The sequence below is a fragment of the Clarias gariepinus genome, chromosome 23 (assembly GCF_024256425.1).
Source record: "Clarias gariepinus isolate MV-2021 ecotype Netherlands chromosome 23, CGAR_prim_01v2, whole genome shotgun sequence".
NCBI classification, from domain to species: Eukaryota; Metazoa; Chordata; class Actinopteri; order Siluriformes; family Clariidae; genus Clarias; species Clarias gariepinus.
The window spans coordinates 8,172,525-8,187,996 of NC_071122.1; the positions used below are offsets into that span (position 1 = coordinate 8,172,525).

A 15,472-nucleotide genomic window follows, 5' to 3' on the forward strand; every position below is an offset into this window, starting at 1 on the left:
AGTGGGTGTCCTCCATGTAGTGTGGTTTCCTCCTACAGTCTATGCAGAGTGGTTTACCCGGAATTTCCAAAGAGAATGAGAAAATCAGTAAGAACAGTTGAATATATTATGAAGAAGCATGGATGCATTTTTGTACTTTTACTTGTGATTACCCCACACATAAATTAACACTAAACCTTGTGCTAAAAAATACTCAATATTTATAGTTTTGAACAGTGGAGGTTTAAGGGCAGCTATTCCATCCATTCATCTAAGAACCTCTGTAGTCTAACTAGAAATTATGGAGGCCAATGGTGACCACTGTATTTGTTCCCACCTTAGAGGTGCAAGGCAACAGTGCTAAGCTTTATCAACCAGGCTGTTTAAAAGGCAAATTAGGATAATTTATTTTATTTAATATTTTTTATTACTAATTCAATTAGGTCTACTGTCCAAAAAATTAAGCAATGGCCACTTTTACTAAACTGAAATGACAAGACACAAAATAGATCATGGTTTATGTTTAAATGTACTATGATATCATTGTGTGTGTCCTACCTGTCATCTATATTTTATTGTTGCCTTGCTGGAACACAATTTTACAATTTCACATTACTGCAGGAGTTGCAGCCAACCACACAACAATGACAATGACAAAACGTATCGTTCTTACATGGATAGACAATTTATTTCTTTAAATAGAGACATCCTTTTCTTGATTTTGTCACTCTTTCCTGTATGGAAAAAAAAGTCATTTTAGAGCAATAAATCAGAGTGGAGATACAGTACTGGTCTTTTCGCTAGTATGCACCACCAGGACACCTACAGTATTCATAGCCAATACAGACTCTAAAAAGAGACAGGAGCAAAACATTCAGGTCTTAGAGTGTCTTTATGTAACTGACAATGTCCTCCATGGCCCTTAGTCCACTAGGGAAGCTCAACCAGCTCTTTCTGATAAAGAACATAATGCCATGGAAGCCATCAGGAATGTGATGCCATGTGACCTTGACTCCCAGATCCTGTAGCCTCTTCATGTACAGAATCCCATCATCCCTCAGCACATCATACTGACAGGTTAGGATAAAAGTAGGTGGCGTGAGACGGAGCACTTCATCCTCAGCCAGCAAAGGTGAAATCCCTGGCTCAAGACCATCTTTAACTATGTTATACACTTCACCATCGTGGGTTGTTGCCACCTGCTTTCCACCATCTTGAAATTCAGGTGGGAGGTTTGAGGTATTGAGCCACTTGCTGTAGTGCAGTTTTAACTCAGCAGGAACATGTCTACCCTCCAGCACATCCTGGCACACAGACATGTCACCATTTAGGTACTGAAGGAAGTAGAAGACCATACGTTCGCGGGACAATAGGGGAACAGCGTAGTTCTGCCGATAAGAGGGCAGGTTAAAGTCGGCCATCTGCAGAGCTGGGTAGATGAGGACGAGGCCACAGGGCGATGGCAGATGCCCATCCGGGCTTGTAGCCAGCCTCTGGCTGACAGCAGCTGCCAAATTACCGCCTGCACTGTCTCCTCCCAGTGCCACACGGAGCGGGTCCACATTGAACTCAGCCGCCACAGACAGGAAATGACGCGTAGTGAGTTCGCAGTCATCTAGTGCTGCAGGAAACCGGTGCTCAGGAGCGAGTCTGTAACTGTCAGGATAACAAAAAGCACAATGCTTTATTTTACTTTTTCAACAAATGCATGAATAAGGCATAAAGCTGATGAGCCACACCATGATGTTATGAAAAAGAGTAGTGGAAGCTAGGTTGTAAAGAAAGGTGATAGTCTGTGAGCAGAAGTATGGCTTCATGCCAAGAAAGAGCACCACTGATATCATGTTTGCTTTGAGAATGCAAAAGTAAAGAGGTCAGTAAAAGTTGCATTGTGTGTTTGTTGATCTAAAAACAGTGTATGATAGCGTTCCTAGAGATGAACAGTGGTAGTGCATGAGGAAGTCAGGAGTGGCAGAAAAGTATGTGAAGGTCGTGCAGGATATGTACAAGTGCCGTGCCGTAGGTACGAGCGACTGGTTTAAGGGGTTTAAGCCCCTTCCTGTTTGCAGGGGTGAGAGTCGCCATGGACTATAATGTGAATGGTATTGTGATCATTGTGATATCAGTGTGACATCAGCATTGAGTAATCTTCAGGTAACCTTTCTGTTATTTTATTTTTTTAATTTTTTTTTTTTTTTTTTTGGGGGGGGGGGGGGGGTGGGGGTACACCTTGAACATAATTGTGCATACGAAAATACATTCATGCAAAGTAACCTAATGTCAGTTAATAGTGCCCCTGCCATCCCCTGTTTTGACTGATATCATGGTAGTACAGTGTCGAAAAATTGGCGAACTTGAAAATGAAGACTTGATTGTACTTGGTAAGAGCAAACAATGTTATCAATCCTTTTTCTAGAACTTTTTTTTAGAAATCCAACATTTACTGAATTTAATTTCACAATTTAACAACATATAGTGTAATGTTAATAGGTTGATTTAAATAATATATTTTTTTATTTAAACATATTTAAAATTCTTATAGTAAAAAGAAATTCTAAAAAACTGAGTTTAAAGAAGGTGATTTTTGTTCTTACCCAACAGACACGACCACAGTATCAGTCTCTTTTGCAATGTGCCAGCAAAGTTCATCGTACAATTCTAATGAACATGTTAAAAGGTAACATTACTGACCATTCAAAGAAATCAAACAAATGAAATACATATTATACTAATATTATACTAATATTATGAAATAAACAAGCCAGGTGTCTCACCGATGCTGCACATGACCCATCCTCCTCCATGAAAATATACAAGTCCTCGTCTTTTGTTCTCTGAGACAGCTGTGGGCTCATAGATCCTCACTGGCACTCCAGCAAATGTCAAGTCTTTAACCCGGAGACCGGCAGGAGGGGGCCTTTTATGAGCAAATCCTCGATTCGTACACCACTGAATAAACTGCGCTTCATTACAGAAACCCAGGCGCTCTAGGATTTGACCCTGAGACAATTAACGAAAAAAGTATTATATATATATATATATATATATATATATATATATATATATATATATATATATAGTAAATATCAATAGTAAAGTAAATAAATAAATGCTTAAAACTAATTTAGGGGTGAGGCCACTTGAGCTCAAGTTGTAGTGTAGCTAAAAAAAAAACCTGTGTGCTGAGATGGTTAACATAACATTAATAATATTAACTAATATGGTCACAAGTATGTAGACACCTGCACATCACACCAACATGTCAACCTTTTACTTAGCAATCTTAATTGAAATTGTGAAAGTTTCAAACAAAAGTTTCTATGCACAACTTCAACTTTTGCCTAGCGTAAGTTTCAGTTACCTTAAAACACTAGCATTAACATTAGCTAACAGAACCAAAGTAAAAGTTAGAATTTAAAATAAATATTAGTTATCTGTGTAGTCATTAAGGATGGGAATCACAATTCACCACCTGATACAATAATATCCTGATACTTAGATTTTAAATAGATTGTAAATATCCCCATTATATATCATAATTGTAAAAATCCCAGGTCAATATTTTTTTTCTGTTTTGCTACAACTTTAATATCTTTTAAAGAATGTTTACGTTTACCCACTACCTCAACACCATATTTTATGTTCTGTAACTGTTACGTTTACGTTTACCCACTACCTCAACACCATATTTTATGTTCTGTTATGTCGTGGTTGCGCACTGTCACTTTGTTGTTGCTCTTGTTTGCACATTTGCACGTGCACTTTATGTTTGTTAAAATAGGTATACTTAGCTAGTTAGTTTTTGTTAATTTATGTTGTAATTTATGTTCGGTCTCTCTGTCCTGTCTCTGCTAGCCAGTTAACTGGGCCTCTTGGTTAGCTAGTTTAGTGTTTCTGTTAATTTATGTTGCATGTAGCACCTTGGTCCTGGAGGAACGTTGTTTCGTTTCACTGTGTACTAACTGTATATGGTTGTAATGACAATAAAGCCTACTTGAACTTGAACTTGAATCTTAAACCTTACTTTATTACTCAGAAGTTTTATACGTTATCTTTATTCAACAGCTTTGCAATTTTAAAATGTAACTTAAAAAAAAAATCGTTGTCATCCATCATAACTGTTATTTATAAACAAACTTATAATTCACTCCTACCACATAAGATGCCAACATGTGAATTGTTTAGAGCGCCACCTGTAGAATTATAAAGAAACAGTGACCATTTACTGCCTCAAATGGCTATTAAGTCACAAAGACCAATTTGCCGAATGAGCCAGAGGGTTAGCTAGTTGACAGGTAGGCTCACATGGCTTCTAATGCGTGCAGTTTTTAGGAGTAATTTGCGCTGATGGTGTTTTGAGACTGGTGTAAGAGTGTGCAATGATTGTGTTTAAAACTGATTTGCTCACATAGTTTGAAGAAAAAGGCTGATTGGATGCTTTTAACGTACACAATTTGGTAATGTAACACAGTATCAATGCATTTCTGTTACACCTCATATTTGAGACCGATCACCAGCCATCAAAATGAAAACCGGCAAATTTCTGCCAATTAGGCCAGACTAGCATACAGAAGAGTTCTGCTAACTGCATGTAATCATTTGTAGCAACATACCGGATATTGTGAAAGATTTTATATTAATATGGATATTTTGATACTATGTCATAAAAAATGTCACATTATTAGAAATGTGGATTATAGGTAAACCTAAAATTAATTTATCTTCTATACCGCTTATCCTGTGTACAGGATGGTGGGGGCCTGGATTTTTCAGAGCATTTACGGGTGAATTAACTTGACCATTTTCAATGCCCTTGACTTGATGATTATATCAATATGACTTCATTATTTAAAACTTACTGATTGTGACTTTAATAATGAATGTGAGGCAAAAACAATATAATTTAAAAAATGTAGCAAGAAAACATTATAAATATTATATCATTGAGCTGTCTTTGAAAATGGCCTGTCCTCTTTGATTTCTGTGCAGAACAAATTCACTTGCATGGACTTTGCATCATGCACAGGGTATTAGAATACATTGTCCTTCATCATAAATACAAACCAGGATAATTAAAAATTAACAGCATGTCACACTTTAGAGAAAGAGATTAATGGCACAACTGGATTCAGCTAAAGTGTATTAACTGTGACATGCATGCAAAAGTTAATATTTATAGACTGTAGAAAATATGCATTTTATTTCAGTTCTGGAGATATACTGCATTTGTAATACTGTACACATACTCACCACGACCTCTATTCCCACCGTAAAGCATTGCACAATGTAAAGTTCTCTACCATTGCTAAGTCCAGGAGGAATTTCAATGTTCTTTATCTTAGAGAACATTAATCCAAATACAAACAAGCAAAAAGCCGCAGCCAGGGCAGTGAAACCAATCATCAAAATTTCACTTCCTGTGTCCATGACTGCATGAGTCATTCAGCAGTCCAAACACGTCTTTCTGTCTACAAATTTTCCTGGTTAATGTATCACCCAGAGACCAAAGTACCAAAGGGCGAACTCCAGCTCTGAAATATTTGTCCATTGAGCAAGTAACACAATCGGCAGTTTCTCGAATCACCGCTTGGAGGTGGCTCCAAAAGTGAGTCAATCCCCATAGAGGCTTAGTCGAAATTGTTCAACTTTACAGAGAATTTGCAGCTTGGTACAAAAACCAATTGGGTCTCAATAGCTAGATTTCCTATTCATGGCAACTGTACAGGGGCGAATTTTTATGAAACTTGTAATTTAAAAAATCATTAAGGCTTTATGCATGATTAGGGGGTGGTCGATTTATATGACAGCTGTACTGTATATTTGTATAAACACAAATGTATAAACACTACAGAATTTTTTTTTATAAATATTTTAATTGAATATGTATAAGTATATGTTATATATTACATTATACATTATACATATGATAATATTACATAAGGATTAATTCTATTACATTTTTAATATTATATTAATATACATTATACCATTAACGCCTTCATAAATAGCACACGTTTTGTCTGCCGAACGTCACATGGTCATGACGGAGCCAATGGTTCTTCTCTCTTTTGCACACTGCAGGATTATGGGCAATCTCTCCCATCCTCAGTCTCAGTGCATGTGTGTCTCTCGTATGGTCAACATCTGTGACCACCTGTGTGTGGGGCATAAAGCAAAATCAAGTGTCATTAGACAGGTTCCTTGTTAGAGTTTCCCGACAGAGCAGTGTTTTCATTAGTGTGTCTGTGTGTGTGTGTGTCTGTCTGTCTGTACTTGCATGCATGCATGTGTGTCTGTTTGTTTGTGTGTAAAAATTGTCCTACACTGTAGCCCCCTCTCTCCTCTCGTCTTACTTCAGCTTCATACACACATATGTGCAGGTTAATGTGTTTTATTTTTACTTTATATTGTATAATTTTTTTTTTATTATTTTTATATGAATATTTTTGGGTTGTGTAACAAATTATCTGAGTTTCTATTATTTCTTATGGGCAAATACGGTTTGATATACTGTACAACCGCACTTCTGAAACAAATTATGCTTAGGTTTAACTGTATATGTATTTGGCTTATGGGCTTGTAAGCCTGTGGTAAAAGAAATTTGAAAAATATGTATACAGTTGTGGTTACCAATGGGGCACCTCCATGGTCGAGGGTTCGATTCCCACGTCAGGTCTGTGTGCATGGAATTTGCATGTTCTCCCCTTGCATTTTGGGTTTTCTTCCCAGTGCAGATCAGGCATATATTCACAAACAGACACACACACACACACACACACACACACACACACACACATAGCTCATTGATTCAATTATGACCAACCTCCTAATATAGGTTGGACCTGCCTTTGCCACCAAAACAGTGATCCATGTTTTATTTAACTTTTTTCTCAATTTAGGCTATAGTAGCTCTTCTATTGGATTGGTCAGACTAAAGTAATGTTATGGCTGGCTTACATATAAATATATTACGATTATATACTGTATATACAATTTGCTCAAATTGAAATAAGTTGGTAGTGAAAAACAAACTCAGATTTTAAATTCACATTTTACCCTAACCTAGTATTTGTAGAAGCAGGTTTGTACCAGACAGTTCTCTTGCCTGAGCGAGTGCTGGACATTGCTAAATTGATCTGTTTATGTTATAAAATTGTTTTTCTAACTGAGAATTTGTGATGAATGATGCTGCATTTCAACTTTTGGCTATTAACTTTTAATATAATATTGATGTTTTAAAATAAACTGTTGTATAACTAGCCGTTAGCATGAGTAGCCCTGTGGTAATAATTACAACATAACAAAAAATACAATGGCCGGAGCTGTTAGCTGCTAGTTAGTGGGTTCGATTCCTGCCTCAGGTCTGTGTGCATGTTCTGTGTGCTGCGTACACGAGTGTGCATGTTCTCCCTGTGCTTGGTGAGTTTCCCCCAGGTTTCCTCCCAATGCAGATCAGGTGAATTGACTTTTCTAAATTCCCACTAGTGTGTGAGTGTTTGTGCTTGTGTGACTGGCCCCCCATTTAGGTTGAACCCCACATAGTGCCAAGTTCACTGGCATATGCTCCAGGCTTCCCACAACCCTGTACAGGATAACTGTTATAAAGAATAATTGAGAGAAAATGTTAACAAACTAACTAATAAATTACACATAATTATTTGTGAAAATCATTTGTATTAACCTAAAAACAATAAACAATACAAATAACAATACAAACTAATGACAAGATCTAGTGTGAATCATTTCAAGACTCCTTTTAAGGTTAAAGAATGGTTATATTTTTTTCAGTGCATGTGGCAAGGTGTAGGGTACAGGTTACGAAGAACAATGAAATGCAAGGTAACGTTACCATATAAATTTAATGTTAGCCACCATAGCCTTTTAGCTAAGCTAAAGCTAAGCTAGCTAACTTGTAGTAACTCAGACAAGTAGTCGAGTTTTGACCAACAGCCAGGCTCCATTTGTTTACCCCATTTATGGATTAACCAGAGATTAGGTGGAGGTAGCTCCTGCCAAGCTTCCATAGAAAACCTATAAGTGACATCACAGAGGGTATTTCCAGTTCTTTTTTACAGTCTGTGGAAATTATCTGACAGCATGAGAGTGGTTGCGATGAGCATGAGACAGGACCACGTGCAAGAAAATAGTTGGTGCACACAAGGAATTTGCTTTTTTTTTTTTTTTTTTTTTTTTTAAGGGAATTTTATAGTGTTTCCCACAGAAGAATGGTCCTACAGAGGGACATATTTACTTTCTTGAGAACACAAAATGTACCAGAAAATATCAGAAAACAACAGATGGCAAGGGTGATCTTGTTATCAGCCAAAACATAGTATTAAGACTGATTTTATTCATTTTTGCTACACATATACCAGGCATTCATCCATTTTGAAGAGATGATTTCATATATGATGCCGAAATGGCATGTTCCGCTTTAAACAATAATAATGTAAAATGCTAATTACTAATATATATATATATATATTTTTTTTAATAAATATTGCTACTAAAAAGCTTGTAGAAGCATATGACCTGTTTTTAGGTTTATATCTTTTTATGTAATATCTAAATTGGCCAAGTTTCATCTGAATGACAGTTTAGGTCATTGAAAGTGAAAAGTTATGGATACTACATAAAAGGGTATGAAATTGTCCTTAGCAAATATGCATGCATATTTACAAACCCATGGATCAGGAGATAAGAAGCAACAAGTATGATGAAAAATGGTGTCATCTGATCCTATCTGAAAATTCAGTTTTTCCCCTAGGTGAGACACTTTTTATCACCAATACCATGTTTTGACGATAACTTACAGAAGACTTAAAATATTTAATCTTATTGTTTTTATCCAATTTAATTACTATCTTCATAACAGACACAATACTGTATATACAATGGCCAAGTTAATTAACAATAATTTATAAATATTCATATTATTTATGTTCAGCCATTTAAGCATTTGCATGCACATTTATTTTAGCATTTGGATATGTTGTTGTCGTCCTTTCAGCTGCTCCCGGAAAAGGGTCGCCACAGCAGAATACCCAGTCCACACTACAACTTGCCACAGGTTTTTACGCCGGATGCCCTTACTGACGCAACTCTCCCATTTTATCCGGGCTTTGGACCGGCACTGCATCTAGTGGCTGGGGCTTGGGCACTGGCTGGGAATCGAACCCGGGCCTTCCGCATGACAGGCGAAACACCTACCACTGAGCCACCAGTGCCCTTAATTAGGATATGGATAGATCCTTAATAAATGGCTTGAGCTCTTATTATTCTCAGTAAGAGAGGTCCACTAAAGCCAGCACAGGGTTCTCCCAGTTTGAAATCTGAAAAGTGCAATTCGGTACTCTATTAACCTGATAGCAAAACTCTGCACAGGAGAATTTCGACAGGTGCAAGAACATCAAATCTGGCTGTATAAGTGGCATTCTGCAGGGTGAGTTTGCACAAGGAGATAAAGTGCTTGTAGCACATATCGCACATCAAATGACTGGCTAAGCGGCAAGGGCCCTTCAAGGTGACACGGTAATTCAAGGACATTGACTAGAAGGTGAAGCAAATGGATAAAGAAAGGGGAGCTGCATATATACCACCTCCTTTAACCATGGAGAGAGGTGGTCATGTGGCTTTGGTCACAATTTAAATCTAAATATGGTGTCTCAATTCGCCATATTCCCTTATATAGAACACCTCTAACTGTTGCAAATAACAAAGGTTGCAAGGTTGCAAATAGAATTTTGCATTGTATTCTTGCATATACTCTGTAACACATAACATTGAGAAGACTCCAAAGGTGGTACCATAGACCAACCTTTTTTTTTTTTTTTTGCGCATAAACAAGAAACAAATCATTTAGGAGGAGCTCATGGCCATGCTCAGGGTCAGGGTAATCGAGAGTCCCAGTCTGGTGGTCTTGATTCCCAAAGCACTCAAGGTTGGGACCAGTTCTGTGTCCACTTGAGAAATATAAATGCAGTGTCGATCCTGCTCCATCGGTTAGGTGCAGCTCATTTAATTGACACTGGATTTGACAAAGAAATGTTGCCAGATCCCCTTGACCGCTATATCCTGGTAAAACAGGCTTTTTGAGCCCTAGTGACATTCCATCATCTCATGGAAAGAATCTGTCATGTGCATGCTGATTAGGCTTTTATTTAGGTAAAAGTTTTACAGTGGGCTAGTCTTATATGCTCCTGATCCTTTCCCCCTTTGTTTTGCACACGGAGAGGCTAGGGGCATCATGCTGAACATTAGTTACAAGCTGTCAGTGCATATGATTAAATACTGTGCCTATAAAGCAGAATGTCTGACCATCAACTGGCTGTGATGGGTTCTGTGTTTTATTTAGTGGATCAGAAGGGGAGAGACGAGTGCTAGAGTGGGAGAGAAAGATGTGTGCACCTCAGACCTGCGTGTATCTGTCTGTCTGGGTCAAAGCGAAGACTGTGAAAAGGAATTAAAAAGCCTGTGTAAGTTGTCTCAAGCCTGACTACCATCTCCCCTCAGAAAGTGTATCACACTGACACACCAAACACGCGCATTCCTAAAATAGATAGTGGTTTTAAAATGTTTAAGTAAATTATGATATAACTGTGGTTTTTACCTCCCCTCTGTATTTTATTCTTGCCTTGTTGAAACACAATTCTGTGGTTGTTAAAGTATTGTCAAAAATACATCAGAAGGATTTAAAGGCTTGAGGTAACACATCTGTTCAGAGTTTTGGTGCTTCACGAAAAAAGAGATAGAGATCTTTCATATGTGAACACTTTTACTTTTTTTTTTTTTTACCTTTTTTGTATGATGCAATGTGTGATAATCAACTCCACACTGTACTCTACACCCCTAAGAAGCCTGACCAAACATGCCATGACCTCTGATTGAAAAAAAATCTATATTATAATAACTATTATTGACAACAATTTAAAACAGCCTTCACGTCTTTTCTCTGTGTAAGGCAACATACTGAAAGTCTTGTGTCAATCAATACAGACTCAGTGAAAAAGGATTACAAGACTCAGAGCGTTTTTACATAGCTGACTATTTGCTCCATGGCCTTCAGTCCAGCAGGAAAGTTTAGGATGCCCTTCCCGAAGAAGTTCATAATGCCATGGAAGCCATCAGGGACGTGATACCATGTGACCTTGACTCCCAGGTCCTGTAGTCTCTTCCGGAACAAGATCCCATCATCCCGCAGCACATCATACTGACAGGTTAGGATAAAAGTGGGTGGCGTGAGACGGAGCACTTTATCCTCAGCCAGTAAAGGTGAAATCCCTGGCTTAAGACCATCTTTAACTATGTGATACACTTCACCATCGTGGGTTGTCACCACCTGCTTTTCACCATCTTGGAATTCCGGTGGGAGGTTTGAGGGGTCGAGCCACTTGCTGTAGTGCAGTTTTAACTCGGCAGGAATATGTCTGCCCTCCAGCACATCCTGGCACACAGACATGTCACCATTTAAGTACTGAAGGAAGTAGAAAACTGTACGGGCACGAAACAATACAGGCACGGCGTGGTTCTGCCGATAGGAGGGCAGGTTAAAGTCGGCCATCTGCAGAGCTGGGTAGATGAGGACGAGGCCACAGGGCGATGGCAGATGCCCATCCAGGCTTGTAGCCAGCCTCTGGCTGACAGCAGCTGCCAGATTACCGCCTGCACTGTCTCCTCCCAGTGCCACACGGAGCGGGTCCACATTGAACTCAGCCGCCACAGACAGGAAATGACGTGTGGTAAGTTCGCAGTCATCTAGTGCTGCAGGAAACCGGTGCTCAGGAGCGAGTCTGTAACTGTCAGGATAATAGAAAACACAATGTTTATTATACTTACTCAACAAATGAATGAAAAAAATATTTAAGATGTACCACAATACCACAATATATAATTATCTATAGAAATAAAAGAAGGTTTTGTCCATACATTGGTCAGAAATCGCTCTTTTAATAATATATCTACATTTTTTACATTGGAGGACCTAAAACCGTAGAAATAACAGCGCTAAAGTGGTATAAACGAACTTAATCTTAATCCAATCTCATTTTTCGACTTCTTATCTGTGATCACTATCGTAAACAAGCTGTGATATACTTAAGCTTATAACATTTTATTTCTTTGTATTAATAAGTTAAGCAGAAAGTTATGCTGTACTTGGGCTTCAACCTGAAATAATATCACTGATTTAATTAAAGCTGATCAGCTTATTTTTAGCTTTAACTTTTTAACCATTTATACAAACTTATTACCCATCAGGACAGATACTTACACTAGTTAAATATATGTCACCAAATGATTAGCTTTAAATAACACATACATAATTCTTTTTAAATAAAATAAAATGACCAGATTTTTTGTTTCCTACCCCACAGACACGACCACAGTATCAGTCTCCTTTGCAATGTGTCGGCAAACTTCATCATACAATTCTAAAAAGATTTGGAGAAAATGCGACATTACTGACTACTTAGACAAACAAATAAAACAAACAAACAAGCTGTGTGTCTTACTGATGCTGCCAACAACCCATCCTCCTCCATGATAATACAGGAGTCCTCGTCTTTTGTTCTGTGAGACAGCTGTGGGCTCGTAGATCCTCACTGGCACTCCAGAAAAGGTCGAGTCTTTAATGCGGAGGCCGGCAGGAGGGGGGCGTTGACGGCCAATTGCATGATCCATACACCATCGAGTAAAACGCACTTGATGACACAAACCCAGGCGCTCCAGGATTCGACCCTGACACAACATTTATCAGAAAAGAAAAAAAATTTAATTACATTTTTATTTTTTTTATCCTACAGTGTAAATAAGACTTGAGGGCAGGCGCATATGAACATATAAAAGTTGTGCTATAAATTACAGTATTACCTAGACATTTTTAGAATCTGTGTGCATTAGTTATCTTACTAATATTATTATATAATATGGTAAAAAAAATATGTAGACGCATGACTATCACAGTCATATACAGTATATGGGAATAAAATTTTAAAAGTTTCAAATACTATAAATCATTTGTCATATACCATTTTATCTATCACCTATAGTGTGGATCTCATTGACCTAAAAACACTAGCATTTTAGCTAGAATTGCTAGCATTAGCCAACTGCAAATGTGTTATTTAGCTAAAAAGTAAAAAATAGCTGGGCCGGGGCAGGAGTTAATTTTAATTAGCTTCAGCTGCAGTCAATAATTAATATACACCCACTTTTTTCCGAAGCAGGATGATTGTACAACATACATATTAAAGAAAAAAAAAAAAAAAACAGACATTTGGTGAACGAATTTAATTTATTGGGGGTTTTCAACCACATTATCTAAATAACTAGCATAACTAACATATATATATATATAGTTAACAAATCTAGCATCCAGATTTGTTAACTGTATACATGTATAATGAAAATACTTCAATGTCAACATACTGCATATAATAAAAAAATAATATTTGATGTCATAATTTAGCACTATAAAAGTGTACATTATTAGGAATGCTGCTTATTGTTAAATCATTTTTCTTTCTTTTCCTTTTTTTTATGAAACTCAAAAGGCTTTTAGGAATGTTTTTTTGTTGTTGTTGTTGTTGTTTGCTTGTTTGTTTTAGCGTAATTCAGTTTTGTTTTTACCGAAGGGCATATCTAATGAGGGAAAAGATATAGACATGTTTCTAATCCATTCGGAGTAATTTATGGAACATTAAAAGCATTAAAGGTGGTATTACTCTAAGTTTTCCTCTAAATTTTAGCAAACAGATCAAAGAAAAATGGTTTGAACCTTGACCTGTTTCAGTGTGATTACACATTAATCTGTTTTATTTTATTCAGAGCATCTAACTGTTATCATATTACCAAATGTGATCAACATTAATATTTAAAAGTTTACAGGTTATAAATTTAATAATGGATGCTCGATTTGTTTTAAATTGGAACAATGAAATAATCATCCTACTCTATTTTCATTCAGAACGCATTCACACAAAAGGACTTTGCTACACGCACTGAGTTATGTGATAACTCGGCCTTTAGCACAAATACAAACCAGGAAAAAGAAAGATAAGCATTGTGTCCCATTTCTCATGTTGAGGGAGTAATGCACAACTGGGTTCAACAAGAGGATTTAAACTGTAATGACTATTGTAATGTAATGACTATATCCTGTAAAAAAAAAATGCATTATATACAGTTTGTAAGAACTTATGATGATGGAAATTTAAGAACCATTACCAAATCACAAAGTACACACTCACCACAACTGCTATGCCCACCATAAAACAGTGCACAAGGTGAAGTCTTGCACCATTACTAAGTCCTGGAGGAATTTCAGCGTTCATTAACTCAGAAAACACCAATCCGATTACCAAAAGGCAAAACGCTGCAGCCAGAGCAGCGAAACCAATAATCAGAATAGCAGTTCCTATGTACATGACTGCACCAAAGTGAAGCATTCAACAGCTCAAACACCTTTCTGACTTAAAGCGCTGTGTTAATGTTATCTTGAGTCTTGCACAATCCCACCAGTGCCAGATGTCCTCTAAATGACCTTCAGGGCTAAATAACCAATTTCAAGGACTATTGAAGCAGCTTTTTGCATGGAGTGTTTTTAGCACTAACAGTGCACTTTTAGCTTAAGGTTGCTCCTATGTTGCAACTTTATTGCAACACCCTGTGTATGGTTAGGACACAATAAGGAACATTTTTACATGCAGCTTTATTTAAGAGATTTGACATTTTCATACATGGTCAATCAGACAAGAACAGAAATCTGAGGCTACAGTAAGCACAAGTTGACCAAAACTAGGCAATGTTTTTTTTTATTTTTATTTTTTTTACTATTCTTTACCAGTCCAGGTTCTAAAAGCCTCTTGCCACTATAGCCTCAGATTGTATGTAATTATGCACAGTATATAACTCACATAACTTAATAAAAGCAAAAAATAAGTGAAAGCTTTTATATACCCAGATAGCACAGGTATGTCACGGAGACGTCTGCTAAAGAGCGTATCATTTGGTTAACATCGCATTAATTTTTTTAAGTCGTATTTTGATCATCTGTAACTTGCCTGTTTAAGCTGTTAAATGATACATCGTCTTTACATCTATACGAAGTCTATACAATGTATCTTTATCAGCAAAAAATAAGCCCTTTTTCAGGACTGTGTATTTCGACAATAATGTTGTAAAAATACAAATAACTTTACAGATCTTCATTGTAAAGGGTTTAAACAATGTTTTCCATGCATGTTCAATTAACCATAATCAATTAATTAACATGCACCTGTGGAATGGTCGTTAAGACCTTAACAGCTTACAGAAAGTAGGCATTTAAGGTCACAGTTCTAAAAACGCAGGACACTAAAGAGACTTGTCTACCGACTGTGAAAAACACCCAAAGAAAGATGCCCAGGGTTCCTGCTCATCTGCGTGAACGTGCATTAGGCATGCTGCAGGGAGGCATGAGGACTGCTGATGTGGCTAGGGCAATAAATTGCCATGT

General features: G+C 37.2%; 2 protein-coding genes across 2 annotated transcripts; both read right to left on the reverse strand.

The window, feature by feature from the left end:
- Positions 1 to 851: 851 nt before the first annotated feature.
- LOC128511529 (arylacetamide deacetylase-like 4) lies at positions 852 to 5,412 on the reverse strand. The gene is made up of 4 exons (XM_053484426.1): positions 5,230 to 5,412; positions 2,754 to 2,979; positions 2,574 to 2,637; positions 852 to 1,635 (listed from the first exon to the last, which is right to left on the reverse strand). The coding sequence occupies exons 1-4, from the start codon at positions 5,404 to 5,406 to the stop codon at positions 861 to 863; spliced, it is 1,242 nt and encodes a 413-aa protein (XP_053340401.1). The 5' UTR covers positions 5,407 to 5,412; the 3' UTR covers positions 852 to 860.
- A 4,296-nt stretch (positions 5,413 to 9,708) lies between these two features.
- Positions 9,709 to 14,448, reverse strand: LOC128511518 (arylacetamide deacetylase-like 4). The gene is made up of 4 exons (XM_053484410.1): positions 14,226 to 14,448; positions 12,489 to 12,714; positions 12,344 to 12,407; positions 9,709 to 11,774 (listed from the first exon to the last, which is right to left on the reverse strand). The coding sequence occupies exons 1-4, from the start codon at positions 14,421 to 14,423 to the stop codon at positions 11,000 to 11,002; spliced, it is 1,263 nt and encodes a 420-aa protein (XP_053340385.1). The 5' UTR covers positions 14,424 to 14,448; the 3' UTR covers positions 9,709 to 10,999.
- Between the last annotated feature and the right edge of the window lie 1,024 nt (positions 14,449 to 15,472).

Coding starts and splice junctions, on each gene's coding strand:
- LOC128511518 (XM_053484410.1), bottom strand. CDS start 14,423: ATGCTTCACTTTGGTGCAGTCATGTACATAGGAACTGCTATTCTGATT. Junction 12,715..14,225: donor TGGTGGGCATAGCAGTTGTG/GTGAGTGTGTAC, acceptor ATGTTGTGTCAG/GGTCGAATCCTGGAGCGCCT. Junction 12,408..12,488: donor ATGGGTTGTTGGCAGCATCA/GTAAGACACACA, acceptor AAATCTTTTTAG/AATTGTATGATGAAGTTTGC.
- LOC128511529 (XM_053484426.1), bottom strand. CDS start 5,406: ATGGACACAGGAAGTGAAATTTTGATGATTGGTTTCACTGCCCTGGCT. Junction 2,638..2,753: donor ATGGGTCATGTGCAGCATCG/GTGAGACACCTG, acceptor CATGTTCATTAG/AATTGTACGATGAACTTTGC. Junction 1,636..2,573: donor ACTGTGGTCGTGTCTGTTGG/GTAAGAACAAAA, acceptor TTATCCTGACAG/TTACAGACTCGCTCCTGAGC.